Source organism: Equus quagga, chromosome 15, assembly GCF_021613505.1.
Source record: "Equus quagga isolate Etosha38 chromosome 15, UCLA_HA_Equagga_1.0, whole genome shotgun sequence".
NCBI lineage: Eukaryota > Metazoa > Chordata > Mammalia > Perissodactyla > Equidae > Equus > Equus quagga.
Window position 1 is genome coordinate 74,238,813 of NC_060281.1, and position 27,408 is coordinate 74,266,220.

General features: G+C 57.0%; 2 protein-coding genes across 6 annotated transcripts in view; one reads left to right on the top strand and one right to left on the bottom strand.

Annotated features, from left to right (window-relative positions):
• On the top strand, positions 1-22,934 carry PLBD2 (phospholipase B domain containing 2). 2 transcript variants are annotated; one of them, XM_046639368.1, is made up of 12 exons: positions 2-329; positions 7,439-7,532; positions 10,484-10,642; positions 11,959-12,059; positions 12,262-12,476; positions 16,870-16,967; positions 19,086-19,246; positions 19,859-19,954; positions 20,183-20,254; positions 20,915-21,067; positions 21,653-21,815; positions 22,017-22,934. In XM_046639368.1, the coding sequence occupies exons 1-12, from the start codon at positions 40-42 to the stop codon at positions 22,182-22,184; spliced, it is 1,770 nt and encodes a 589-aa protein (XP_046495324.1). In that variant the 5' UTR covers positions 2-39; the 3' UTR covers positions 22,185-22,934. The 2 variants fall into 2 exon arrangements, with proteins under 2 accessions (XP_046495325.1, XP_046495324.1); XM_046639369.1 differs by lacking the exon at positions 19,859-19,954 and having other exon boundaries at positions 1-329.
• The window catches only part of SDS (serine dehydratase), a 15,956-nt gene continuing 5,961 nt past the window's right edge, over positions 17,414-27,408 (bottom strand). The window contains exons 7-8 of one of the 4 annotated variants that reach the window (XM_046639372.1): positions 25,907-26,031; positions 17,414-18,760 (exon numbers count right to left, since the gene is read on the bottom strand). In XM_046639372.1, the coding sequence (XP_046495328.1) occupies positions 18,576-18,760; positions 25,907-26,031 (310 nt within the window). In that variant the 3' untranslated portion in view covers positions 17,414-18,575. Of the gene's footprint in view, positions 18,761-23,262; positions 23,730-24,462; positions 25,225-25,906; positions 26,032-27,408 lie in introns of those variants that run through there. The other 3 variants (XM_046639373.1, XM_046639371.1, XM_046639370.1) reach the window with 3 other exon arrangements.

The following is a 27,408-nucleotide window of genomic DNA, read 5'->3' on the forward strand; positions in this document are numbered from 1 at the left end:
GGTCACGTGAGCGGGCTGCGGCGCCAGCTCCGCGCCGTCATGGTGGCCCTGATGTACGGCTCCCCCGGCGGCCGCCTGGCCCGGGCGCTGACGCGGGCGCTGGCGCTGGCCCTGGTGCTGGCCCTGCTGGTCGGGCTGTTCCTGAGCGGCCTCACGGGCGCGCTCCCGGCCCCAGGGGGCCGCGGGGTCCACTACGAGCCCGTGCCGCCCGCCTCCCGCAGCCGCTCGGTGCTCCTGGACGCCAAGACGGGCCAGCTCCGCCTGGTGGAGGGCCGCCACCCCGACGCCGTGGCCTGGGCCAACCTCACCAACGCCATCCACGAGACCGGGTAAGGGTTGGCCCGACCCCGCGCGGGGCCAGCCGCGGGAGGGCTTGCGTGGGCCCGGACCGCGTCTGCCCCTGGGACCACTCTCTTGCGGGTGACAGCACCGTGTTTCCCGGGGGGTCAGTTTCCCGCCTCTGAGGCTGCGGCACCACCGTCTGGACCAGGTGCCCCTTGGGTAGAGGCTAATGTAGCATCCCTCAGCAAATGGGGACAAGTCCCTTGCCTTCAGCGAGGGGTGACAGTACCTCTGTTCCCCTAGAGACCGCCACCCAGGGCACAGTGCCTCCATCTAGATCAGGTCCATGGCTGGTGGCTGGTACAGTAACTCCTATCCCCGCGGAGGCCAGTCCCGGCAGGGACCAGGGAGGTGCTGGTAGGTCTCCAGGAGACCAGTTCTCGTTTCCTGATTTGTAGCTCACCCCATGGGTGCCAGCCCCCTGCCTCTCTGTTCGAGAACCAGGGCAGCAGAACTGAGTCTGGATTCCTGGTCAGTCCGAAAACAGGGTCCCTGAATTCACGAAGATCCGGGTAGTATCCCTGGGCTCTGCTCCTGCCTGCTTCTCTCCTGGTCCAGGGTAACGTCGCTTGGCCACATGCTTAGTAAGGAGCCAAGCACTCCGTCCTTGTTGCTGGGACCCAGACTGTCGCTCTGGTGTGTGACTCTCGTCTGACTCCGCTGCCGTCTGGGCTCGCGCTTCCCTGTCTGTGACTCGGATCTTGAGGACGTGCTCTGGCTGGGAGGGTGGCTGGTGCCCCTCTCAGGCCTTGCAATGGGGCCTGTGCCCGTTCCTTCCTTCCTTCCTTCACTCGCCGGGTGCACTTGACACTGGGACGCAGAGCTGAGCAAGGTCGGGGTCTGCGTTCAATGCCTGATGGGAAACATGCATGAGTGGGCGTGGGGACAGTCTGCCTTGAGCCTTGTCAGCAGGGCCCAGGCCCCGCATCCGGGCTGTGCGGGGATCTTAGGGGACCCCAAGTTTCCCCGTCCCACGTCCCATGCTGGGCTCATCCCAGGGCTTGGACTGTGCTGCCCCTCCAGCAGGTATGGTCTCCCACTGTTGCCCCCATCCAATTTCCTGGCATGCATTCGTTCTCGATGGTGTTGGGGAGACACAGGACACTGAGGACACCTCCATTCTGGTGCTTTGTGGCGCTTGGGAGGGTGTCAGAGAGGTGGGAGACTGTGGAGAGAGGATTTGCTGCAGACACGGGAGCTGGGAGGGGCTAATCTGGGACGGCTCCTGGGGAGAGGAGGCCACAAGGTGGCCTGGTGTCTATAGGGAACCAGAGCTCTGTGGCAACATGACTCTGAAATCTGGTAACCCATTCTCTGCTGACTCACATGATTTGGGCCCTGCTTATCGGAGCTAAGAGGCCATGACAAATCCCTGCCTGGGTGCCAGCTAGGGGAGGAGGCACAGAGGGGAGGCCCAGCGTGGGGTAGGGGCTTTGGCCCCAGGAGGCCTCCACTGGGCTTCATTGCTCTCAATTCCATTATGGAAAACAGAGAAGTGGAGAGAGGGCTTCCTTGATTGTGCCGGATGGAAAGTTCTTCCAGGTCCAGCGTCACTGCTGGGTGACATTGGGCAACTCACTTCACCTCTCTGAGCCTGTTTTTCACCTGAATGTGGGGCTCGAAGGGAAATTCAGTGGGATGGCAGAAAGCACCTCTCTCTGTTTATTTACTGAAGAAAGGAATGAGTGAGAGAAAGGAGCAGGTGTCCTCTGCCCCCATTTTACAGTTGGGGAAACTGAGGCCCGAGAAGTGAGTCCAGGTCCCCTCCACACTTCTCACCTCATCCTCTGGCATCTGTTCTGTCCAGTCTCTCATTCCCCTTGTACTCACATGTGCCTTTCCCTCTGAGTTTGACGGCACTTGGGGCCGGGATGTAGGGAACCACTAAGATGAAAGAAAGACATCTGGGGCGTCCCGACCCCGACCAGCAGAAGCTCTGAGCTCGGGGTGACTGTCTCCTTCATTGAAGGCCGGAGGTGGGGATGCGACTCTTCTGCTCACATAAACTTGGGATCTCTCCTCATTTCTGTCCCTCAGATTTCACCGCTGGGCGTCCTGGGATTGTCAGGGTCAAGTCCACATCCCTTGCCCCATAATCCCTCCTCTTTCAGTTGTGCTGCGTCTGACTTTGCACCGACACTCCCGACGTCGCCTGAAACATTTAGGATTCGGCGCTTGGGGATCAGAGATACTCTGAGGCCGGCCGTGCCAGCCCCGGCTCTGGCCTTGGTCCTGAGGAAGCCGGGCCCTCCTGCCTTACCTTTTGCTCCTTGCCTGAGCTGATCCCCCGAGGCAGCTGTTTGCCCTACATCCCCCTGGAGTTGGGAGAGGAAGTGAATACCATTAAGAGGGAATTAACCTATTAGGAAGCCGGGAAACCACCCCAATCCACCAGCCCACAAGCAGAAACCCAGCCCAGTGAAACGGGTAAATATGACCCAGCTGTTTCTTTGAAAAGTCACAAAAGAGAAACATACACCTTCAAAAATGAGAAAGAGTGACAGCCACAGATAAGGTGGGGACATCCCTCACAGTGGAGGGCATCCAGGGCCCTCTGTGCACTGATGGGGGTGGGTGTGTGTGTGTGACCCCTGCCCAGCTCATCAACGGTCTGGCTTTCCCCAAATGTGGCCTCTTCATAGACCCTGGAGGGGGCTGGATCAGGGGCATTAGCCGCCTGTGACATAAAATCACAGCGTGACCCATAGACTTTTCCAGAAAACAAACAACAAAAAAGATTGGGGAAACAGATCCAGTGCTGCCAACTTTTTATTTTTGTCAAGCAAGTGCATTAAAAACAAAGCAGAACAATATTTATTGACCTCTGTCCATTTTATCTCAGAAAAGATCAGCTACCAGACAAGCTGAAAGGACATCTCTGAATACAGAGCAGACTCACGGCCACATGGCGCTTTAGAAACGCTCCCTCGTCAGCGGCCAGCGGCGTTCCTTTGGCCGGGGACTGGGGTAGAATTTCTCAAAGCTGTCAGGCAGCACAGTGGCCTGGGCTCCTAGGGGCCGGTTGCTGAGGTCGAAGCCTCCCCATTTTATAGGTGGGGAGGCCGAGGCTGGGAGGGCGAGGAAGGGAGGTAGGAAGCAGAGTTTCGGGTTTCCTCTCAGATCTCAGCTCAGGTTTCAGCGACACTTATTACAGGTGGTCCTGGGCGGCTGCCTTATCTCCCTCTGAGGATGGTGACAACCTTGCAGGGTCATGGGAAACGTCATTGTCATTTGATTAGGGCTTAAGGCCTGAGGCAACACAGGGCTCAAACCTCCTGAGTGGGAATGTCCCCCACCCCAGGTGTTCTGGAAAGACAGGCGGACAGCACCTCTCTGGCTTTTCCAAGTCAAACCCATCCAAATGAGTCGGCCCGGTGCCCTTGGGACTCAGGAGGCACAGGAAGGGTGCGGAGGCGTCCTCCTGAGCAAGGGCAGTGGCTAGCTCCATGTTTGTGGACTGCGGCCTGGTGGGGCTGGCGGTGGCACTGTCACCTTCCAGTCTTCTCCTTTCTGCCCAGCTTGAAAGAAGCCACACTGACTTCTCTTTGAAGTTTCTGTGTTATAAAGGTAATTGACTTTTCATGGTAAAAATTCTGGCAGTTGACAAAGGTGAGATGGGATGTGGGAGGTAACCCCTCGTTCTCTTTCCATATATGACCACTGGTAGCTCTTTCTTCCAGGATTTTCTATGCATATGCACAGTCCTAAACATACATACATACATATGTACGTGTATAGCTGTGTGTGTGTGTAATTAATGCTTATCCGTGGGGTTATCCTGTGTCTACCATTTGTCCTCCTCTAATCTTTTGGTTTTAAACCTTGTCCCTGACATCTTGTCAGCACGTGGCATCCGGCCGCGTGGTTCCAGAACCCACTGCGCAGGTGGCTAGACTGTGGTATCAGGCCACCGGTGGCGGACGGCTTAGGAGGTTCCAGTTTTCCTGGGCTCTGGTGGAAAATGCTGCTGTGCGCGAGGACCCTCATAGCCGTCTCTCGGGGCACAGGGAGCACCTGGTCACAGGTTGAGCTCTGACCGCTGCCTGTCTCCAGGGCCTCAGCGCCGTGGCCTTGACCAAGCCCACTGCCTCCCGGAGGGGCAGCTTGGTACCAGGAGCCCCCTGCAGGAAGGCTGCTGGCCTCTGGTTGTAACCGGGCCTCATGTCTGAACAGCTTTTGTTGTTTTAGTTTGTGTACAGCCTGCCTCGAGCCCCTGCAGTCTTATCGTGAGGGGATCTGCATATTATCTGTATTCTAGGATATGTTATGTATGTGTTACAACAGGGGATCTGTTATAATCTTCCTCCCATCGCCAAACCCACTGGGTCTCCCCAAACTCCCCTCTCCGTTTGCAATGAGACAAATATTCAGTGAGTGTAAAACGTGTGTCACCTCCTGGCCCAACCCAGTGAAGTGGGAGTCCCTGTGCCCATTTTATAGATGAGGAAACTGAGGCCCAGAGAGGTGGAGCAGTTTGCCCAAAGGTACACAGCGTGTAAGAGACCTGGGGATTCAAATGAAATCTGGGGGCCCCACAAGCCCAGACTCTCTTTGTCCTCCACTCTCCTTGAAATTTAAAATCTTCATTCCAATCTCTTGGGTTTTCTGTCCTTGTCTGTGATTATATGTGAGTCAGTAGCCCAAAGCTCATGGCTCTCATCTTCCTTTGATAAGAACCCCTCTGCCACCAAAAAAGACCCTCCACAAAACCCAGTTAAGTTCAGAGCACATGCTCTGGAGTCTCGGTCTCAGCTCTGCCACTTACTTGCTCTGTGACCTTGGGCAAGTGGCTTCACCTCTCTGAGCCTGGGTTTCCACATCTGTAAAGTCAGGAGAATAAACCTCGTGTCTTAGGGTCTTTGAGAGAATTTAGAGAGAGAGGTAGACATGTGATATGTTTCGCACAGTGCCTGGGGGCTGTTGTTATCTGCTGTGGCAGGCCTCAATACCAGTCCCCGCGCTCTTGTCGGTTCAGCCTTCTTTGCTTTGGAATGTTCAGAGCTCAGGCTTTCTTCTTTGACTTCTTCTCTCTCCCAGATAAGCTCCTACTTAAACTTCAAAACCCTAAGCTGCTGCACCTCTTCTGTGAAACCTTCCTAGGTTTTACTCCGTAGCAGCAGGAGCGTTCCTCCTCTGGCACCCTCTTGGCACTTCATTCCTTTCTCATCACAGCAGCTGCCCTGTTACTCATTATCTGTTACATGTCAGCCCCCGTCCACCATTAGCTTTCCGAAGGCCAGGACTGGATGTCCTTCATCCTTGCACACCTTCAGTGGTTGGCCAGTCGGCGTGCAAGGAGCCTTGCTCACCGAGAGTGTCGGGTGTGGGTGTTCTGGCAGTCGTCCCCTCCAGAGCCTTCTCTAGGGCAGAGCTATTGCTGTTCTCGAGTTCTTCCGTGGCTTTTTAGCCAACTTCCCACGAGACAGTCCTGGCTGAGCCGCCCCCCTCGTCTGTAGCCTCCTCAAGGTCTCTTTAATGTTTCCCTGTTGCCCTCATTTTCTTAATAGAAATTGCCGTAACAAATGTTTTCCTCCTCGTTCTGGAAGTCACCAGGGTAGATATCTTTGTGTCCTTGGAGCAAGGATGAAATCCAGAACCATAAAGCAAAAGATGGATAGATTTGGCTGCACGGAAATGAAAACCTCAGTTTGACAAAAACAAAAGCAAAAATCAATTAAAGTACCAACATATTTTCAATATTAGTGACAAGCCAAGGGCTAATGTGTATATAGAGAATTTCACCAATCAATAAGGAAAGATGAACAGAAACACAATACAGAAAAAAGGGTAAAGGCTATGAGCCAAGGAACTATAAACAAGCAAAAAAAGTAAGAAAATATATGTAACTTAACGAATTAAAGGATTCTGATTCAAACCATGTGATGGAATTCCTCAAGTGTCACCTGCGCAAAGATGTGAGTGGTTGAAGGGAGTCATTTGAAGAAGGGAGTGGGCAGGGAGGAGTGTGTGCGTTGGAGAAAGGCAGTGTATACCTAGCGTGGTTCCGGGACTGGCAGCGTGGACGTCACCCGGGACTGGTGAGAGACACAGGCTCTTGGGCCAAGCCCAGACCCCCGATGGGAATCTGGGTCCCCACAGGGCCTGTGCCTGGATGCACGTCAGAGTTTGAGAAGAGCTGATTGACAGGTGGGGTGGGAGCTGGCCCGTCTGGAATGGAATCCTGGCTCTGCCCTTTGCCGGCTCTGTGACCTTTGGCAAGTGTATCAGCTAGTGTCAGGCACCAGTGCTGTGTAACAAACTGCCCCCAGGCCCATGGCTTAAAGCAACAACCCTTGTCCTCAGATCCGTGGGCAGCCAGGGCAGCTCTACTCCATGCTGTGGGTCTGCAGACCTGGTCTGCTCTGTGTCTCTTGTCCTCCTGGCCCTGGCTGGCTGGGGCGTGTTCTCTCAGGTGATGGCAGAGGCGCGAGTGGGCGAGAGCCAGCATGGGAGGCCTCTGGAGGCTGATCTTATAACCGCCCACAGCCACCCACGGCCCTTTGGCCAGAGCAAGTCACGTGGTATGTCCAAGCCCAAACCAAGGGGTGGGGAAGCACACTTGGCCAGTGGTGGGAGGGACTGCAGAGACACACGCACAACACAGGACTCAGATGTGGAGGAGGGGCCGCACCCATTGACCACAGCAGTTATGTCACTCTGTGCTTTCATTTCCTCCTCTTCTGGACGTTGGAGACCATCATGGTGCCTCTCGGTAGGACCATGGGCTCGTCACGAGGACTAAGTGAGCTCATAGCGATGGAAGTGACCAGAACAGTGCCTGGCCCAGAGGAACCGTTCAGTAGATGTGGTATTATTGTGGGAGGTGGGAATGAAGGTTACTGCAACTTTCTGGGGAGGCCGTTTGTCTGTATCTATTCAAATTAAAAATACACGTGCCCTTTGACCCAGCCGGTCCTCTTTTGGGGATTTATTCTGACAAGTGCACGCAGGCAGACAGACAGGCAGACGTTTGCGTGAATGGCAGTTCATCACTGTGTCGTTTTTTATGATTTAACACGTGAGCCCACTGTGTGCGAGCTGAGGCCAGCTCTGCCCCGGCCCTGTGCTGACCCTGGGTCCCCTGTCCCCGCTCCAGGTGGGCCTTCCTGGAGCTGCGCACCTCTGGCAACTACAATGACAGCCTGCAGGCCTACGCGGCGGGCGTGGTGGAGGCCGCCGTGTCCGAGCAGGTAAGGGCCTGATGGGGGACCCGGGCTCCCACCTCCCCCACCCCCGGAATGTGTTCCCCAGGGAGCTGGAGGGTTCGGAGGTAGGTGCACAGTGGGTGCCCCCGGCCCCTGGCCCCCCATCTAGTTTGGGAGAAAAGGCTCACATGCATTCCTTAGAAGTTTACTTCTAACGAATGGGTACCACTGGGAACCGCTTGATGCATAGAAAAGGTACATGACATATTCCATGTTCCGAAGCTTCATGCTAAAATGAATGCCTGCACTAAAACTAGAATGCTACTGATAACACTGAAGCCCCCTGCCTCCCCGACCCCCGGAGGCACCCACCACCCTGAATGTGGTGGCTGTCATTCCCTTACTTTCATTCATTCATTCCTTCCTTTATATTGAGATGTAATTCACATGCCATGAAATTCTCCATTTTAAAATGTACAATTCAGTGATTTTTTAATATATTCATAAGGTTGTGCAACCATCACCACTATCCAATGCCAGAACATTCTCACTACCTCAGAAAGAAACCCCCTGCCTGTTAGCAGCCCCGTCTCTTTTTGCGCCTCCCCTCAGCCCCAGGAACCATTCACGTCCTTCCCGTCTCTATGGATTTGCTTATTCCGGACGTGTTGTGTATGTGGAATCGCACAGTCTGGCCTTTAGGGACTGGCTTCCTTTGCTTAGCGTCATGTTTTCAGGATTCATCCATGTGCTGATGGGGTCAGGGACACGTTCCTGTTTATGGCTGGATGATGTTGCTTTGGACGGACGGGCCGTTTTATTTATCCATCGTCCGTGGGTGGACCTGGAGGTGTCTCCACCCTCTCACTTTTGTTAAACTAGCTTTACCACACGTGATGCATCTTTAAACAACACACTATGTGTTGTTTTGCTTTACGTGATTTGGGCTTCATAACAGGCACCATCCTAACTCTCAGAAGTCAGACAGTGTCAGAAGTGGGTGCGGCCGCGCTGTGACGGCCGCTCTCCCAGCCGTGGGTGGAGACGTGACGCCCACTTTGAACAGTAGTTTGTAGAGTTGACCACATCCAAGCCCTGGGACCCAGCGGCCCGCTCCCTAGGCGTGCACCTGGAGGTGACCCAGGGACAGGCATTAGGTGACCCCGACAGCCCAAAGGCAGGAGCCCTGAGCTGCCCCCAGTGGTGCAGGGTGACCCCATCGGGTACCATCACACGATGCCATCAGACGGAGTGTGGGGAGGGATGAGCCGCATGGATGAGTCTGAGATGCCTGACGCTGGGGGGGAGAGAGCACGTGACAGATGACAGCACACAGCGTGGCAGCTTTGATGAAAGTCACACTCCTTGTTCGGACACCCAGTTGTAGTTTTGGATGCCCTCCCGGGACCTGGACGATGGGGGAGGTGGTCGGACGCTGGTCCGGGCCCCTACTGTTTTGGGTGCTTGTTGGTGAGTGAGACGTGATTCACTCCAGGGACACATAGCCTGCCAGGGACACTGAGGCAAGGCCAGAAGTGGCTCTCATGTGAGGAATCCCCCACACACATACCCGGTGCCTTGCCCATGTTGTCTCATAAGCCACACACCAGCCCTTCGAGGGACGCATGACCACCCCCCACTGAACGCATGATGCTAAAGCTCAGAGAGGTGAAGTTACTTACCCAAGGTCACACAGCCAATTGACATTCAAACTCAGCTCTGTCTGACCAGAGTCTCTGCTTCTAACCAGTGTGCCTTGCAGCCTCCCGCACTGGCCCCGGGGCTTCTTGTGGACAGTAACTGAGTTCTGTCCCAGCTGTGTCCCCTGTACCTGGCCCAGCGCCTGGAGTAGGACAGGCACGTGGGAAATGCTTCTGGGGGGAGAAGAAGGCTGCATGGAGGAGGTGGCGTATTACTGGGGTCTCGAGCAACGAGTGGAATTTGGATGTGCTTCAGGGAGATGGCGACGGAGCGGGGGTCCCTAAGCCGTCAATCTCGGGGCACTGGGTGCTGCTAGGAATATGTCCAGTGTGGCGGGGATGGCCGCACGTTTCCCCTGAGCCCCTGCCCAGTGAGGTCTGTGCTTTGGGAAATTACAAGTCCCCATCTTTCCATGGGTTCAAATCTTGGCTCTTTGGCTCACTACCTGGGCGACCTTGGGTGAGTTACTCACCTGCCTGTGCCTCAGTTTCCTCTGCTGTGAAGTGGGGATAATGGCAGTTCCCCGACAGGGTTGTCCTGGGGTTTCGTGTGGAGTGACCTTAGCGTTAGCCATGGGCATCCGACCCTTCTCTGGGGCGTGCCGGGGTCGGCAGGCGTTCCTCCTCCGCCGGGACGCCGGCTGGTGGGTTGTGCTCCTGGCCAGGCCTGGCTCATCTTGGCTGGGCTCTCGGTGCTTCTGCCGTGATCTGCCAGTTCTGCTGGGTGGGCCGCTGGCCCAGGATGGCCTCAGTCCCGTGTCTGGGGTTGGCTCTCCGTCAGCTGGGGTGACGGGGACTGACGGGGACGAGTGGGCTCCCGTGCTCTTTCACCCCCAGCGGGCTCGCCCAGGCTGGCTCACGTGACATGGGGCGGGGCGGCGCGGAAGTCCTCCTGAGCCTGGCTGAAACCGGCACAGCCTCCTCTTGACCAATTGAGTCGGCAGTGCCTTCCCTGCGTGTCCTCAGTGCCTGCGGCAGGACATAGTAGATGCTCAGAAAAATGGTAGTTGACTGACTGACTGGATGCGTGTACTGATCAGGGCCCCCAGTAATAGAGGAGGTGTAATCTGGGACAGACTGAATGCTAAAGGCTTTCAGAGGGACATGTCCAGAGGCGTTGGGCCCTGACGGGGGTACGAGCTGGGTCGGCGAGGAGGGCCTTTGGCGACAGGAGCCGGCGCGAGCAGAGGTGGCCTCCCCAGGGAGCCTGGCTCTTCAGAGACCTGGGTGGGGGTGAGGACTCTGAGCCCGGGGATCCGCGGGGAAGACAGCGGCCCGGCTGCCCCTGCTCCACAGCTCATCTACATGCACTGGATGAACACGGTGGTAAACTACTGCGGCCCCTTCGAGTATGAAGTCGGCTACTGCGAGAGGCTCAAGGGCTTCCTGGACGCCAACCTGGAGTGGATGCAGGAGGAGATGGAGTCCAACAAGGACTCTGCCTACTGGCACCAGGTGGGCGCGGCCGCCACACGCAGTGGGATGGGGCGGCTTTGGGGACCTGCCACCGTGGCGGCTGCTGCCCTTCCAGCTGGCCGACCCGCCTGTCTCCTGCCCCTCTCGGCCAGCCTTTTGGTGTGTCCAGCTGCCCAGCCACCCTTATGCCCGTCATCATCTCCATCCCTCCCGGCCGACCTGCCGTTCCTCCATCTGTCTGGTCCCCAGCTGTCCGTCCTTCCATCCTTCCCCTTGGTGGAACCCCAGCCATCCGCCCCAGCCTGTCTATCACGCAGCCCATTCCGCCCACCTAGTGTCGAAGGGTGGCTGGAGACGTGCAGCTGACTGTCCGCATGCCGTCTCGTTGGTACGGGGAGGGGCTGGTCTGGTGGTTCATCAGGTGCAGGTGCAAAATGTTTACAGAAGAGAAAGAGGGCCCGAGGAGAGCGAAAAAGCCCGGCGAGTCTGGTCACAGTGAGTTTGCTTTCCTTTCCTGGGGGAGCTGCTGACCCACCGGCAGCTGACAGAGACTGGCAGGTGTCCTTCTGCTGCACCGCTGCCAGGGCTCCAGGGCAGCTGCCTGTTTGTGGATCCCGAGTCACCTCGGGAGGCTCACTGTGAGCATGCGCCACGGGCAGTCTCTGGGAGACGGCGGTCTCAGCACCTCCAGCCTGGGCCACGTCTGCACCCTGTGCCTCAGTAGAATTGCTCACTACCCTCCCCCTCCTACTCACGCCCTTACGAGAAAAGCCTTTCCTGCCTCCCGTTCATTCACCGCCCCCCCCCCCCCCCCACCCATCTCTCAGTCCTGCCTGTCTGTGCCTCCATCTTGCAGATGCTTACTGAGTCCTGGTGTGCGCCTAGCACTGGCCAGGGCTCTGTGGGCTGCATTCCATGGTGATGAGGCTCCATGGTTGCAGAACAATGGCAATGACAACGGGGAGAAGTCAGCCTCCTGAGACTGGTGCCTGAGGCAGCAGCTCAGCTAAACTGTAGCTAAACTCACAACAGGGAGCCATGGACAGTGGACCAGGGCAGGCTGGGAGGCTTCCTGGAGGCGGTGGCGTTGAGCTGGGCTCTTGAGTGGGGTGATTTGGGGTTGGCACAGAGCGGGGACGTACAGTTAATTAATTGAAGGCAGGAGGGTGCTTGGCATAGAGGGGTGGGTGGTGGTTAAGGGGGCGTCAGGGCTGGTTGGAGCCTGGAGGGTGCACCTGAGCCTCTCCTGATCTGTGTGGGTCCCCAGGCCGCAGCCCTTCCCCCTGCAGGAGGAGGTGTGAGCCTGGGGGAGAGGCCTCACCTCTCTCTGCCCTTTGCCCCCCTGCCCCCACCAGGTGCGGCTGACCCTCCTGCAGCTGAAAGGCCTAGAGGACAGCTATGAAGGCAGTGTGGCCTTTCCCACTGGGAGGTTCACCATCAAACCCTTGGGGTTCCTGTAAGTGCCGCCCCCAGAGTGGGCAGGGCGGGGGGAAGGGCCAGATGGACCTGGCTTCCAACGCCGCCTCTGCCACATCCTGCCTCTGCGGTCTCAGACCCGTCGCCTGACCCCCTAGAGCCTCGGCTTCCTCCCCTGTGGACTGGGCACGTGCTGGCAGCCGCGGCCGGCCCGGTGACCCCTGGCCCCCGGCTCCGCTCAGCCTGCTGCAGATCTCCGGGGACCTGGGGGACTTGGAGCCAGCCCTGAACAAGACCGAGGCCAGGCGCACTCTGGGCGCGGGCGCCTGCTCCGCCCTCGTCAAGCTGCTGCCCGGCCACAGGGACCTCCTTGTTGCCCACAACACCTGGAACTCCTACCAGAGCATGCTGCGCGTCATCAAGAAGTACTGGTTCCAGTTCCACGAAGGCCCCCAAGGTGGGTGGATGAGGGTGTGAGCACATCTGTGGGTGCACAGGGCGGGGGTGGTCCTGGGAGCTGGGGGCCTTGGCCCCGTACACACGGGGGGCACTGTTGGGCCATTCTAAGAGCTCATCTTATTTTTATCATGTTTATTTCCTTTTAATGTTTACTTCATAAGGTATATCAGTTAGCTATTGCTGTGTAACAAATCACCCCCAAATTTAAAACAGCAAAAGCTTAGAACACAACAGTTTATTTCTACTCACATGTCTGTGCATCAGCTGGTTGTTTGGGGAGCCCAGACCAGGCCTGGCTGATGTTGGCTGGGCTCGCGGGTGCTCCTGCTGTCAGCTGAGGCCACCTGGCTGACCCAGAGTGGCCTCATTCATGTGTCTGGGGGTGGCTACCTGCTGGGTGATAGGGCAGCTGGTCTGTCATCCTCCCACAGCCTGGCTCAGGCTTGTTCACGGGATGCCTGGACAGGGAGCGTGGGAGCCTCTTGAGAGCTGGTTGGGACGGGCACAGCATTCTGTTGCTCCGAGCAAGTCAGGTGACCAGCTCAGATTTGAGAGGTGGGGAGCAGGCCCCACCTTTTGATGGAAGGAACACCAGGGTCACGTCACAGATGGCGTAGCTGCTTGGGAAGAATTGCAGCCATTTTTGCAAACAATCAGCTACACGAGGAATGCAGGAACACCTTCTTCCTGTCGAATGTGGAAACTGCAGCTCAGGCCCCGCTACCCCAAGGGCCCCCTCCCCCCAAGCCCTGGCCCCAGTGTCCACCCCAGAGGTGGCCGCTGCCCAGTGTTTGAGTGCCTCCTTCTTACCAAACTTAAAAACTTAGCGTCGCCGGAAGGTGGCAGGAGCCTGGGGGCTGTGTACCCCACCTCCGCGGAGGAGAGTGGGGGTTGGCTTGGCCACTTGGAAGAGGCGCCCAGCCGGCGGCTAATAAATTTCCAAATCTGTCACTCCCGCCGTCCCGCCGTTCTCGGCTCAGATCTGGCCCTAGGGGAACATTCCACTTCCGCCTGGAGCCGGAGTGCGAGGATGTCACCTGCGGTCACAGTTTGGAGACAACCAAACGCCCGTTCATTTAAACTTAAGTAAACTTCGAAGTTGACCTTTTTACAGAAAAGCGTGTACATCGTAAGTGTAAGTGTAAGCTGGAACTTTTGCACACTGACACACCTGTGTGTAGCGCCCGGCTCGAGAAACAGAATCTTCCCAGCCCCCAGAAGCTTCTCTCCTGCCTCTGTCCAGGCCCTCTCCTTCTTGATGCGCTCCCCGCAAACTCCAGAACCCTCCCAAGAGGAAACCGCTGTTGCCATTTTGGTTTGCATGCATTTGTATGTGTTTATATGGATCTTTATTTTACCTAATAGACTTTATTTGTAGAGAAGTTTTAGGTTTACAGGTAAATTGGGTCGATAGTACAGCATCCCCACTTGCCCCCAGTAGTAACGTGTTGCGTTAGTGTTGTACCTCTGTTCCAGCCGATGAGCCAACACTGATCCCTTATTATCAGCTGCAGTCCCTCGTTTCCATGCGAGGTCACTCTGAGTCTAGGATAGTTTTATGGGTTTTGACAGATGCACAACGACACGAATCCACCATGACAGCATGATGCAGAATGGTTTCACTGCCCTAGAAAGTTTGCTTTCTGTTCTTTTAAACATGAATGAGCCCATAGCCTACGGATCGTGGGCAGCTTGCCCCTTTTGTTCGACAGCCAGCCTTGGAGAAGTTTCGACATTGCCATGATCGGGCCACCTTTTAACAGCTGGCTGTTAAACCTTCAGTAGTCCCCAGCTGAGGATTTGGGCCATTTCCAGCTCTGTGCCGTGTTGGACCGTGCTGTGGCAAGTAAATGGGAACCCCAGAGGTGTTTCCTAGTGGAAACGCTAGGTCGAAAGAGGGGCGTGATTAAAATGTCAGTCTCTACATGGCTACAGCCAAGCGGGCTCCAGAAATGGTTGGGCCAGTTTACACTTCCACCAGCAGTATGGGCCCATTGACTTTCCCCTCAACTTTGCCAGCACTGAGTATTATGGTTCATTTCAATTTTTGCCATTCTGATGGGTGATAAATGACCTCCCAGACGAAGTTTGGGGTTTTTGGGGGTATTAACTTTGTTGATGGATAGCTTAATTACATAGCGTGTATAATTTGATGGGTTTGGAGAAACATATGCAGTCATGTAACTGCCATTCAGTGATGACAGAGAACATTTCAATCACCCCAGCAAGCCCCCTGCGCCCCTTGCAGTTAATCTCCACCCCCTCCCCAGGCAGCCACCCTTCTGATGTCTTTCCCATTGGATTAGTTTTGCCTGTTCTAGAACTTCATAAAAACCTGCACTAATTTTTAAAAATTTTCTAGTTGTAGTTTTATTTATTTATTTTATTGAGGTGAAATTCACGTGACATAAAACTAACCGTTTTAAAGTGGACAGTTCAGTGGCCTTTACTGCATTCGCAGTGTTGTGTATTTACCACTTCTGTCTAGTTCCAAAACATTTTCATCACCCCGAGAGGAACCTGTAACTGTAAAGTAACCCTTCTCCGTCCCACGCCCTCCAGCCCTGGGCCCCAGCAGTCTGCTGTCTGTCTCTGCACATTTGCCTGTTCTGGGCACTTCACATAAATGGAATCGTACAGTCCTGGTTTTCTGTGACTGCCTTCTTTCCCTGAGCATCAGGCTTTCAAGGCTCATCCGTGTTGTAGCAGGTGTCAGGATTTCCTTCCTTTTTATGGCTGAATAATATTCCGTGGGATGGCTAGGCTCCAATTCCTGTCTCCACTCATCTATTGGTGGATGTTTGGGCTGTTTTCACCTTTTGACTCCCACACTAATTTTTACTAGTTAAAACAAATTCCTTAAGTAATATATGTTCACTGTGGAAAATACTGAAGAGCACAAAGAAGGAATAAAAGTCACCTGTAATCCCCCTGTCCCCAAAGAAGCACCGTTAATGTTGGTGGTTTTCCCTTGCAGTTTTAGCTGTTTGGTCATGACTTTGCCCTTTTTATTTTTATTTATACGTGAGTTATACAGAAACGGCTCCTTCGGTCCATCCCCGCAGGGGCCCTGGCTGCTACCCCAGAACGCCCTGTACCTGAAGCCCGTCTGGACAAGGCTGGTCTGTTAGGTGGTGCTAACCCTTGAGCACCCGCTCTTGTGCTAGGAGCTCTTCACCACTGTGACCCTGTAAACCAAATCCTTACCCCTGCCCTGTGTAGGGGAGGGATGGTTGGTCCCACTTGGCAGATAAGGAAACTGAGGCTCAGAAAGACGAAGTGGCTTCCATAGACCAAACAGTTCCTAGGGGCTGAGCTGGGCTTCTCCCCAGGTGTCCTCCCTCCAGAGTCGGTGCTCGCATCTCCAGCAATGCCACTTCCAGGTATTTGTCCAAAGGAGGTGAAAACAGGATTTCAGAGAGGTGTCTGCATGCTCACGTTCATTGCAGCATCATTCACGATAGCCAGGTACAGAAGCAACCCGAGTGTCCATCGATGGACGAAGGGATGAAGAAAGTGGGACACGTGTACAGTGGAATATTATTCAGCTTTAAAAAAGAAGGAAATCTTGCCATTTTTGACAACATGGACGAACCCAGAGGGTGTTATACTAAGTGAGATAAGCCAGACAGAGAAAGAGAAATACTGCACGGTCCCTTCTCAGGTGCGGGATCTGAGAGAGTCGAACTCATGGAAGCAGAGAGTAGAACGGTGCTTACGGGGCCGCGGGGAGGGGACACGGGGGGACGTGGCCAAAGGGCACGGAGTTTCCCTTATAAGATGAGTAAGTTCTGGGGATCTGATGCACGGCGTCCCAGTTAATAACAGTGTCTTGTATACTTGAAATTTGCTAGGAGAATGGATCTTAAGTGTTGTTGCCACACACGAAAATGGTACCGTGTGAGGTGATGGATGAGTTAATTAGCTTGATTGTGGTCATTTCACAATGTGTGTGTATATCAAATCACATGTACACCTTAAATACAGACCATTTTTATTTGTCAGTTATACCTCAATAAAGCTGGAAAAAAAAAAAAACCCAAAACAAAACCTGTCTTTTTTACAATGTCTTTGCAATTAAAACAAAAAAAGAAAGCCAAAAAAGATACTAGTAAACTAAATATATATAGCTATATAAAAACACGTATATACATTTTTTTATTTTAATTTTTTTGCTCCTAGCTTTCCTTTGTACACACACACGCGTGTGCGCACACACACTCATATATGTCAAATGCCTGGTTTGCTGAATCTCAGAAAGGATGGAGTCGGGGTGAGTGGGGGCTTCCTCTGAGGCCTGCCTCCCCCCGGACACTCCCACTCCCCATTGGGAGTGCGGGGTCCCCGCGTGGCCTGTCTGACCAGCACTCCGCCTCGCTCTCCCCGCACAGAGGACGCCCCGCCGGCTCCTGGCAACAGGCTGGTCTTCTCGTCCTACCCCGGCACCATCTTCTCCTGTGACGACTTCTACATCCTGGCCAGCGGGCTGGTGAGTGCCCCTCTCTCCCCGGGCTGCTCCTCCCCTGCAGCCCTGGACCAGCAGGATGCATCTGGTCGGCCGGCGGGGACTGGGTGTTCTGGTGACCATAGGAGCCGGGGCACAGTGACAATGAGGTGGACGCAGCCCCCACCCCACCCAGGGCTCAGGCTGTTCTCCTGCCGGGGTACTTGGACCACCGGGGGCTTGTTAAACGTGGATTCCCAGGCCCCGCCAGGGCCTCCCAAAACCGCAGCCGGCCTGGGACTCTGCATTGTAACCCAGCTCCTCAGAAATCGCTGGTTTGGGCCTTTTGAAACATCCCTGACCTCAGTGGCCTCGTTTTGTCTTTATGTATTTAGGCTAAGCCGTTCCTCTCCCCGCACGACCTTGCTCTTTCTCACGCTGCCTTCCCTCTCGTTGTCCACGACGCCCTCTAACCTGGCCCGGTTTTCTGAATAAAGGTTGTTCACAATGCGTTGTTTTGATCGGCTCTCCTGGCTGGGGTCCAGACCCGTTTAGAAGTCTGTTCCTGGCGCCCGGGCCGAGGCGGCGGGCCCCGCGGTCGCTGGGGCAACGCTGCAGAGGAGCCGAGCCCTGGCTTCACCAAAGGCCCGGACGCGGGGGCCGCCCATCCCCGGGGCCGGTGGGGGCACTCCTTTTCCGTTGGTTTTTGAGAGCAGTGTGGGATTTAGTGCCCCCCCCATGTGGAAAGAAGCCTGAGAGGGCCAGGCCGTGGGTGGGGGACCCCTTGCTGCAGCCTGGGGTCGGGAGAGTGAAGCCGGGCAGGGACAATTGAGATGGCTTTAATACAGGTGCCTGGAAAGTGACAGGGCAGGAAATTTTCCTTCCATCCACGTCCTTAACTGTCTTTGTGCCACGACCCCTTTGGCAGTCTGGGGAGCTGTGGAGCCCTTCCCAGAATAATGTTTGCAGATGCATAAACCAAAATATATGGGCTCATAAAGGAAACCAATTATACTGAAATGCGCTTATCGAAATATTATATAGGTAAACTTTAAATATAATATACGTCGTGCTTTATTAGCACGTTAAATAAGATTTGGTAGTGGGTGTGCCACCTGCCATAATTCAGAAGTAACGAGGAGCATAAGTGATATTTTGAGATTCGTGCAACCCTGTCACATGGTGGGAAAACATCTGTGGTTTCTGTTGGTGGCAGTCTCGGGTACCACCGATACCACTGTGCTGTGTCACCTGTTAGCAGTGGAAGGAGATGCTGAATTTCAGTTTGTCGTTAGGAAAATGAAGATGCCGTGCTTCCTCTCTGAGTCTGCAGACTCCCTGAGTGCCGGCCCAGAGAGAGAGGAAGCTGCCCTCCGGGGCTTTGAGGCCGCTCGCCTGAGTCCTGGCGCTGTTGATGCTAAGAGCCACTGGCGGAGGAACGAGGAGGGAACGGAGTGGAGGGAGTGGAGGACGCCGTCTCTACCTGGGCGTTGCCAGTGAGGGACTCGCTTTGCGGAGTCCTCTCTTAAACGTCACATTTATGACTACTGCCGTCTTTGAGCTGTTTTCTAGTTTTGTGGAAAAAAGGCAGAAGCACACTCACATCCTGCCATAGGGGAACGAGCGCTGGTTTAAGAGTTGCAAGTTTGGGGATCAAATCCTGGCCTGTCCCCTTGCCAGCTGTGCCCTTTGGCAAGCGTCTCCAGGCCTCAGTTTACCTTCAGTAAGAAGGGGCGTTAATAGCCGGGCTGCGTTTTCCCGGGGGGGCTGTGAGTTCATTGAGAGTGTGGTAGTCTGCCGGGCTGACGGCCTCCAGCCGCCCACCTTCCCCTGTGAACCTGCAGGAAAGAGGAAGAAATGGGATGCTGTTTCTCAGGGAAAGAGCTGGCCCGCTAGGTAGGGGGACTGGGTCCATAGGAGCAGCACTGGGGGCTCTCAGGGGCTGCTCCCCGGGGCAAAGCTGGATGCATGATCATGAATCCCCCTCAGTGCTCATCTAAGGAAGCAGTGAGGAACAGTGAAACCAGGACCTGATGTTTTAAGCGACTGTAAGTCAGTCAACATATGAACCCTGACTGATGCAGCACTGCCACTTGGTGGCAGCGTGCCCTGGTTGTAAGGCAGGTGGCCCTTCAGTGCACTGCCTCCGCGGCTCTCCCACAGGTGACCCTGGAGACCACCATCGGCAACAGGAACCCGGCCCTGTGGAAGTACGTGCAGCCCAAGCACTGCGTGCTGGAGTGGGTGCGCAATATTGTGGCCAACCGCCTGGCTGTGGATGGGGCTTCCTGGGCAGACACCTTCAAGAGGTTCAACAGTGGCACGTGAGTGGGCTCCTCGCACTGTGGTCTCCCCATCCAAGAGGTGGGCCAGTCTCCCCACTAATACTGAGACCCCAGGGGACCTGACATGGCGCCAGGGCCCCACGCCCCACCTCTCTGCAGAGCCCTCTCACAGATTCTCATTGGAGCTGGAAGAATCCTAGAGTCCCTCCCTTGTCTATACATGGGGAAACTGAGGCTCAGGGAAGCAAAGGACTTGCCTCTGTCCTGCAGGCTCCTCCACCCAGGAAAGGTCTCCAGAGGGACAGGAAGAGACCTTGGAAGCTGAGAGCCCTGGGGACGGTGGGGAGGGCTTCTGATAAGGTGGGACATGGGTGAATGGGGCCATGAACCAGAGACCCTGGAACTGGCTAGTGCGGGTCTTGGAACGTCAGGCAGAGTCGGTTCCAGTAAGCGCCAGGGAGCCAGAGACGACTCTGGAGCGGGGTTCGAGGACACCTGGTCAAGCCACAGTATCAGAATGACAGTGGGGTGTCTGGTCGCCCCCAGGCCACCCCTGCCCCATGATCCCTGGCTGTGCGGGGCCCTGGGGGCAGAGGGAGGCTCTGGCAGTGGCCCCAGGGTGTGTTCAGTCCTCTGTCCTTGGCCCGGCAGCTACAACAACCAGTGGATGATTGTGGACTACAAGGCGTTCGTCCCCGGTGGGCCCAGCCCTGGGAGCAGGGTGCTCACCATCCTGGAGCAGCTCCCGTGAGTGCCCTGGGGAGGAGGACTGGCGCCACGGCCGGGGGGCTGCCTCAGCAAGCGCTCGGAGGCCTGCTGAACGAGGGCGAGCGGGAAGGCAGCACCAACTTGGGCTAAAGATTCAGGACGTGATCCACCCCCAGGTGGTGGGGACTTCGGGGTCCTTGAGCAGGGCGGTGCCCACGGGAGTCCCTTTTCTCCCCACTCCTGCCCCGTCTCTCTTCTCCATCCCAGGGGTATGGTGGTGGTGGCTGACAAGACCTCGGAACTCTACCAGAAGACCTACTGGGCCAGCTACAACATACCGTACGTCCCCCGTCTCTGCCCTGGCCCTCGCTCAGCTCTCCTTCCTGGCGGGGGTCCTTCCCCAGGCGACTCTTGACACCCATGGAGCAAAGAAACCCACCCACTCCCTTCCTCGCCAGGAGAGCCCTGGCCATTTGGGGGTGCACTTGTGGGCTGAGGTCGGCATCCGTGTGGCCTCCTGGTCTGCACCCACAGCGGGGCACAGGATGGCCAGGCTCAGGAGCTGACCTGGCCATGGCTCCCCAGCTGGATCTGCCTTAAGGGGGCCGCATAGCCGTCACCTCTCGCCGCTCCCTGTGCTTTTCCTGGGTTCTCACTCGATGCTTACAATCATGGTGGGTGGTGGTGGTGGCTCTGTTCCCACTCCACAGATGAGGAAACCGAGGCTCCGAGAGAGTAGAATACCTGACCTTCTCGAGGTCCCACAGCTGGTCACTGGTGAAGTCAGGATCTGAAGCCACTTCTCTTGGACTCCAAAGCCCAAGTGTGGTCACCCTACCGAGCCACCCCCCGCCCAAACAAAAGACATCGCTGTTGTTGTCCCGACGGTCGTGGTTGTTAGTGATCGTGTTCTGGCATGGCAGCCCCTCCACCTCCCTGGCACGGCCGTGGCCAGCTGAGGTCACTGGGGGTTGTGAGTGACCATCCTTGTCCCCGCAGGTCCTTTGAGACTGTGTTCAACACCAGTGGGCTGCAGGCCCTGGTGGCCCAGTATGGGGACTGGTTCTCCTACAATGGGAGCCCCCGGGCCCAGATCTTCCGGCGGAACCAGTCGCTGGTGCATGACCTGGACTCCATGATCCAGCTTATGAGGTGCGGGGAGCTCTCTGTGCTTGTGTCGCTCATGTAAACCTCCCAGAAGCTGGGGCTCGGCCGGGGCGACGTGTCCACAGCACCCGGTGCTGCAGGGCCCACCGCGGGGCACTCGGCACGTGTCCTGTTGCCATCCTCACGTGACGGGGAGGATGCCCAGCCACTGTTGAATGACCACCCTTCACTGGGCAGGGTGCTTGGGCCAGAGCAACAGGCACCGAGCACGTGCCCGCTGTCCTCAGGGAGCACCCTGCCTCGGGCGAGATCAGAGATCCATCAGGGGCTCACGCTGATGTGCACGTGTAACGAGGACCGTCTGAGTCCCAAGAGATGCTATAAAGGGACGACACGGGGTCTCTAGGTGGGCTTGGGATGGGAGCCCAGAGGGTTCCCACAGGCAGGGCTGCCTGAGTGTGTGTGTGATCTGAGGGTGTGTGGAGTGAGCAGGTGAAGGGGGTGGAGGCAGCAGGCGCCTTGAGAGCCGGGGCTGTGTTGGGGGCCGCGGCCGTGGGCAGTGTGGCTCCTTCCTTGGCCTCCCCTTCCCAGCACAGCTGACCTTCCTTCCCTTCCCCCTTTCCCCATCAGGTACAATGACTTCCTGCACGACCCCCTGTCCCTGTGCAAAGAGTGCAGCCCCCAGCCCAACGGAGAGAATGCCATCTCAGCCCGCTCCGACCTCAACCCGGCCAACGGCTCCTACCCCTTCCCGGCCCTGCGCCAGCGCTCCCACGGGGGCATCGATGTGAAGGTGCTGACCCGCCCAGGCGAGGGGGCTGGGGTGGGCTCGGTCACCATCATCACAGGGATGGGGCGTGAAGGCTGGGGTCAAAGCAGAGGGCGGGGCAGCAGTCAGGGTCACAGTTGGGCTGTGGTTGGGCCAGGGCCCCCTGGGTTGGGGCAGGTCGGAGCCCAGCCCAGGCTCAGCAGCCTGCTCTGCCCCCGCCCCCAGGTGACCAGCATGGCGCTGGCCAAGGCCTTCCGCTTTCTGGCGGCCAGTGGCCCCACGTGGGACCAGGTGCCCCCGTTCCAGTGGAGCGCCTCGCCCTTCAGTGGACTGCTGCACATGGGCCAGCCCGACCTCTGGAAGTTCTTGCCCATTGAGGTCTGGTGGGACTGAGGCTGCGTCTGCTCTGCTGCCCCTGCCCACCCCGCAGGGCCGCCCGCATCGGCTGCGCCCTGACCTCCTCCCGCCCCTCCGTGGGCTCCGCCCCACTGTGCCCAGATCTGGGACCTGGGCCTGCCAGGTTCACTGTCTCTGGGCCATCTCCTGGGGGGCGTGGATCCCGGTGGGCCCAGGACTGACTCTCTCGCCCGCTACGTGGGTGAGCGCCACCCCTCGCCTCCCTCTGCCTCTCTTTCTCTGTGTTTCTGTCTCTTCTACCCTGGGGCCTCTTCCTCATGCGGCCCCCTCCTGAGGGCTTGGGAGGGGTCCTGGATCAGGTTATGGGACCCCCAGTAGGGCAGGAGGGGCCTGTTCTGGTCCCTACTTCCAGCGTCATTCCTGCCTATCACTCTGGAGCGTGTGGGGTCTTTGCCCCCGAGATCTGGGCATTGCCAGCGGTTGGCGTCGCTCCTCCCATCCCCAGCCCCACTGCTCCCTCGGGAAACAGCCCCCTTGTTTCTCCTGGGCAGCTTCCTTGGGACAGAAACTTGAAAACAAACAAAAACCAAAGTTTCTGGTGACTTGTGGCTAGAGGGGCCCGAGTGTCCTCTCTCCCAGGGTGGGCAGGGGTGACAGCCGCCGTGCTGCAGCCTTGTGCCCCTGCCCCTACCCAGGGCCTGCCCCTGGCCTCAGGCAGGGTCCCCAGCTTCCCTGATGTAGGAACCAGATTGCAGGCTGTGCCACCATTAAACAAGAGAGCCTGTGGCCCCTGTGTGTGCTTCTTGGGGCAGTGGGAGGGCTGGAGCGGCGCCTTTCCCCTCTCAGGTGTGGGTTCTGCGCCATCTATCCCTGCATCCTCCTGTCTGTCCATCTATCCATTCATTCATCTGCCAGCCTATCCCCACATTGTCCATCTGCACAGTCACCCATGCATCCACCCACATCACCCATCCACCCACACATCACCCATCCACCCACACATCACCCATGCATCCACCCACACGTCACCCACGCATCCACCCACACATCACCTATCCATCCACCCACACATTGCCCACCCATCCATTTTACACCCATCTGTCTATTCATCTCTCATCCATTTGTCCATATCCGTCCGTCCATCCATCCATGTGTTTATAGGTCCTGTTCTAGGGCCCTGTTAACCACCAGGACCTTCCCAGGTCCTACTGTAGGGTACAGATCAACGCAAAACAGCGTCCCTCTGCATCCGATGTTCCCCAGAGCCGCCACAGGAGACAAGACTTGCCCAGTGCTGTGTGCCTGGGGAGAGGAAAGCACACAGCCCTGCAGTCAGAGACCTGGGCTCGAATCCTGCCTCCACCCGAGCTGTGGGACTCGCCCTCTCTGAGGCTCTGTTGCCTCTTCTGTAAAATGGGGCGGCGCTGTGAGCAGCACCTCCCTGGCGGGTGGCGAGGGCTTGCTGTGATGGCGGCCGTGACGCACGCAGCCCCGCGGGGCGGCACTCAGCGCTCGTTCCTTAGCAAGTATTTGTGGACCGTGTCCTGCACACCGGGCACTGTTGTCAGGTCGTGGAGATACCTTGTGACAAAAGGAACAAAAGGCCCTGCTCTGGAGACAGTTAACAAGGTGAAGGAACCTAGAGTGTGTAAGGTGCCCGTGGACGCTCTGGAGAAAGTGCACAGCGGCGTCCCCACGGCTGGCATGGCTCTCAGACTTCACTCTGAACTTGGGGATCCAAAAAAGTGCGCTGGGGCTGCTGTGGGTGGTGTGGGGACGTCCTGAGTGGGGTCCCTCGCCTACTCGCAGGCCTCCAGGCCGCCCGGCAGCTCCTCTGTCTGTTTTGTATGCTGGCTTTAGCACACACTCTCCTCGGAAGAGAGGGTTTCCTGTTTCTGGAGAGTTTGCACGACACTGACTTCAAGTCCACTCTTTCCCTGTCCCGGAGATGGGCGTCGTCAGTGTACACACCCCCAGGGATGGGGGGCTCACTACTCTGCTCCCATGGGTCTGACTGTTATTGGGAAGGACGGTCTGCCTCTTCTGCCTCCTCAGCTGGCTCTTCCTCCCATGGAGACAGCCCTTGTCCCACCCCGAGCCCTCTCGTGCAGCGCCACTTCCCTGCCCTGCTCCCCGCCAGGCCAGGATGCCCCGTCCCAGCATACCAGCCCAGCTGGGGTCGGGGTCCCGGCCTCCCTGTGGGCTCCCGAGGAGAGGACGGGGGGCACTTGCTGTTGAGAGCTGGGCCGAGAGCAGGTGTGGGGGTGAAGGAGGGGAGGGAGGAAGACAGCAATGATGGAGAATCCGGAGGATCTTCGTTTCATAAATATTTCTCTTTGTCAATGAAAAAGTTTGTACGGTAGAAAAATGAGGAAGGATGGGGTTTCGGGCTTCCGGGGAGGAAGGACGAGGTGGTTCCTCAACCCTGGACCACAGCCCTGTCCACCTTCCCTGGGGGAAAGGCCTGGGGTGGGGACACCTCTCTTCCATCCTGGTCCCTCCCGCCCACGCTGCTCTGGGGCCTGGTACATTGTGTGTGGCGGTTGTCACTCTGTTAAGGACCGTCACAGAGCGGTCACACAGACGGCCAAGAGCTTCAGTTCACAGCTTCACTGGCTGCTGACCGCCAGGCCCCGCCTCCAGGAGCGCTGGCCCCTCGGCACAGCGTCAGAGAGGACAGGAGGGTGACTGGCTGGCCCGGCCACAGGCCCACAAGCGGGCACGAGAATACGGTGTGCAGCGGGGAGCTGGTGAGACTCCGGCCCCTGCAGGGGTCTCCCGGGCAGGGATCGGCACACGGGGAGGCGTCCTCACTGGGGCAGCCCGTCCTTCGTGCCCAGCTGCTCCCTCAGCTGGGCCAGGCTGATGTTGCTGCCCCCACAGACGATGACCACGAGCGAGGACAGCGGGGCACGGAGCTTCCCCTCGCCCTGCAGCTTCTGCACCACATGGCTGTAGACGGCGGCCAGGGCTGCCCCGCAGGCGGCCTCCACCAGGATCTTTTCGTCATCTGCCCGAGGAGGGGAAGGTGAGGGCGGGGCCCGAGTTCCACAGGGTGCAAGGGGACTGTCGGGCCCTGGGTAAAGCGTGGGGTTTATGAGCCAGTCCACTCTTGGCCTGGCCACAGACTCAGGTCCTGGACCAGCCCCATCGTTACCCTAGACGGACCTCCCAACCTGAGCCAGGGCTAGGTTTCATCCTGATGCTAACATTGATAAAATGGTGATAGTCGCCTGAGCACTGTGTTGAGAAGGATTCTGAAGCATCGCCTGAGTAGGAGAGCCGTGGTTGATTAGCCAAACTGACTGCCAGTGCGGAGAATTAGGTGGCAGCATATCTGCGACCCTGTGTGCATGTGTGTGCACGCAGGTGTGTGTGTGCGTGTGTCTGTTTGCCATCTCTGTCCTAGGCTGAACCTAGAAAGAGTCCCACGTATTTCCAGACCCACCCCTGAGCCCACAGCTGAGGCCCATGCTTTCCTTTTTCACCCTGGCTACCATGAAGCTCAGAAGCAACCTTTTTAAAATACTCAGTTACTGTCCCCTACTGTCATGGTTATCAAACATCTTCATTTGTGGCTTTGGCCCTCCTATTTTTACCACTGCACTGTATTCTCTTCATTAATGGGAAGTTCTAGGAAGGGACAGGAGACAGAACTGTGAGGGAAGTTTGTGGTGAATGCAATCCTGTGGCCCCAAGTGGACAGCAAATTAGTTCCCGGACCAGTGGGTCAGGTCTTGAAAGGACCTGGCACGTACCCAGGAACTTCTCCACGGCGGCCACTGCCTCCTGGTCCGAGACAACTTCAGAGAAAACGGGGTGTTCCCGAAACAGCTTCAGGGCCTCAGCCGCCACAGTCTTCACACCCAGGGCCTTGGCGACACTGGCAGGGGAGTGATGGAGGAGGGGACAGGAATGGGGGAAACAGAGAGAGGAGGGAGGCAGAGGTCAGGATGGCGGGGGAGAGACGGAGACGGGGATGGGTGTGAGAGGGAGGAGGCAACTGGGGCTCCACAGGCGGGGGCACGGGGCGTACCCTCCGCAGCCGTGAAGCACTGAGAGGTCCCGGGGGCTCCCCGGAGCGAGTGGGGTCCTCTAATGAGGCACAGGTTGCTTCAGTGGGGCAAACGGTGTCATTTTCTGTTCAACATCAGCTCAGGAGCAAGTGCCTGGAAGGCCCCCTTGCGGTCCCCCGGAGGGACTCCCAGCCTTTGCTCCGGGCTGTCACCGCCACCTGCTTCACCCACACTGAGCTTAGCACCGCTCTGCTGGCCCAAGGCCTGCCCGCCCTTCAAGGCTCAGGATTAAGGCCACCTCCTCCCAGGAGTCCTCCAGGGGGAGCACTCAGTCCCGCGGCCCCACGTGGAATTCTCCAACGGTCCTCCCCCTGAACACAAGCATAGCGCTGACTTCTTGAGAAGTACTGGGTGCTGAGCACTTCACAAGTGTCATTTAACTCTCGCAACAGTTCCTGCTGTTAGTTGGTTCGATTTTATAGAAGGAGAAACTGAGGCAGAGAGCACGCAGTGACTTGCCCGAGGTCCCGCGTGGAGGGAGCAGTGGTGCTGTGGCTGCCGGCAGGGTCCTGTGACTAGGACCTGTGTGCGTAACCAGCCTGTTCCATTCCCCGCCTCCCCGAGTCATCCCTGGCTGCTCCCATCTCCCCGACTCGCCCAGGTGCATCTCGGGGTCTGGACCACCTTAGCCCTTAGCCCAGCGTGTGGCTCAGAGTTGGTGCTCAACAATTATTTGTTCAGTCCCAACAGTGTGGGATCAGAGGCCAGCACGGTGGCTCCGGGGCACCGGGCATGGGAATCCAGAAGTTGTTCTTACTCAGACTCAGTGGCCCCTATCTGTGGCAGACATGTCGGCCCCATATCTATTCCAGCTGCACACATGGAGGCCTGGTGGGAAGACATTTCGCAGCCACCCCTGCAGTAGGTGTGGCCATGTGACCAAGTTCTGGCCAATGAGAGGTAAGTGGAAGTATTGTGTCTGTCTTTAAAGGGGGGGCATAGCTTCTGCCCTTGCTTCCACCTTCCTGCCACATGGAGTATGGGTGTGATAGTTGACACTTAAGCAGCCATTTTGGGCCATAGGCTACATGATGAGGATGATGGGGCAACAAACTCAAGGAATCTGGGCCGCTGCCTTCAGGGTGCTGCCCTGGGACTGCCTGCCTGCCTCTAGACTTTTTTTTAATTGAGGTATAATTGACATATAACATTATATGGAGTTTCAGGTGCACAACATAATGATT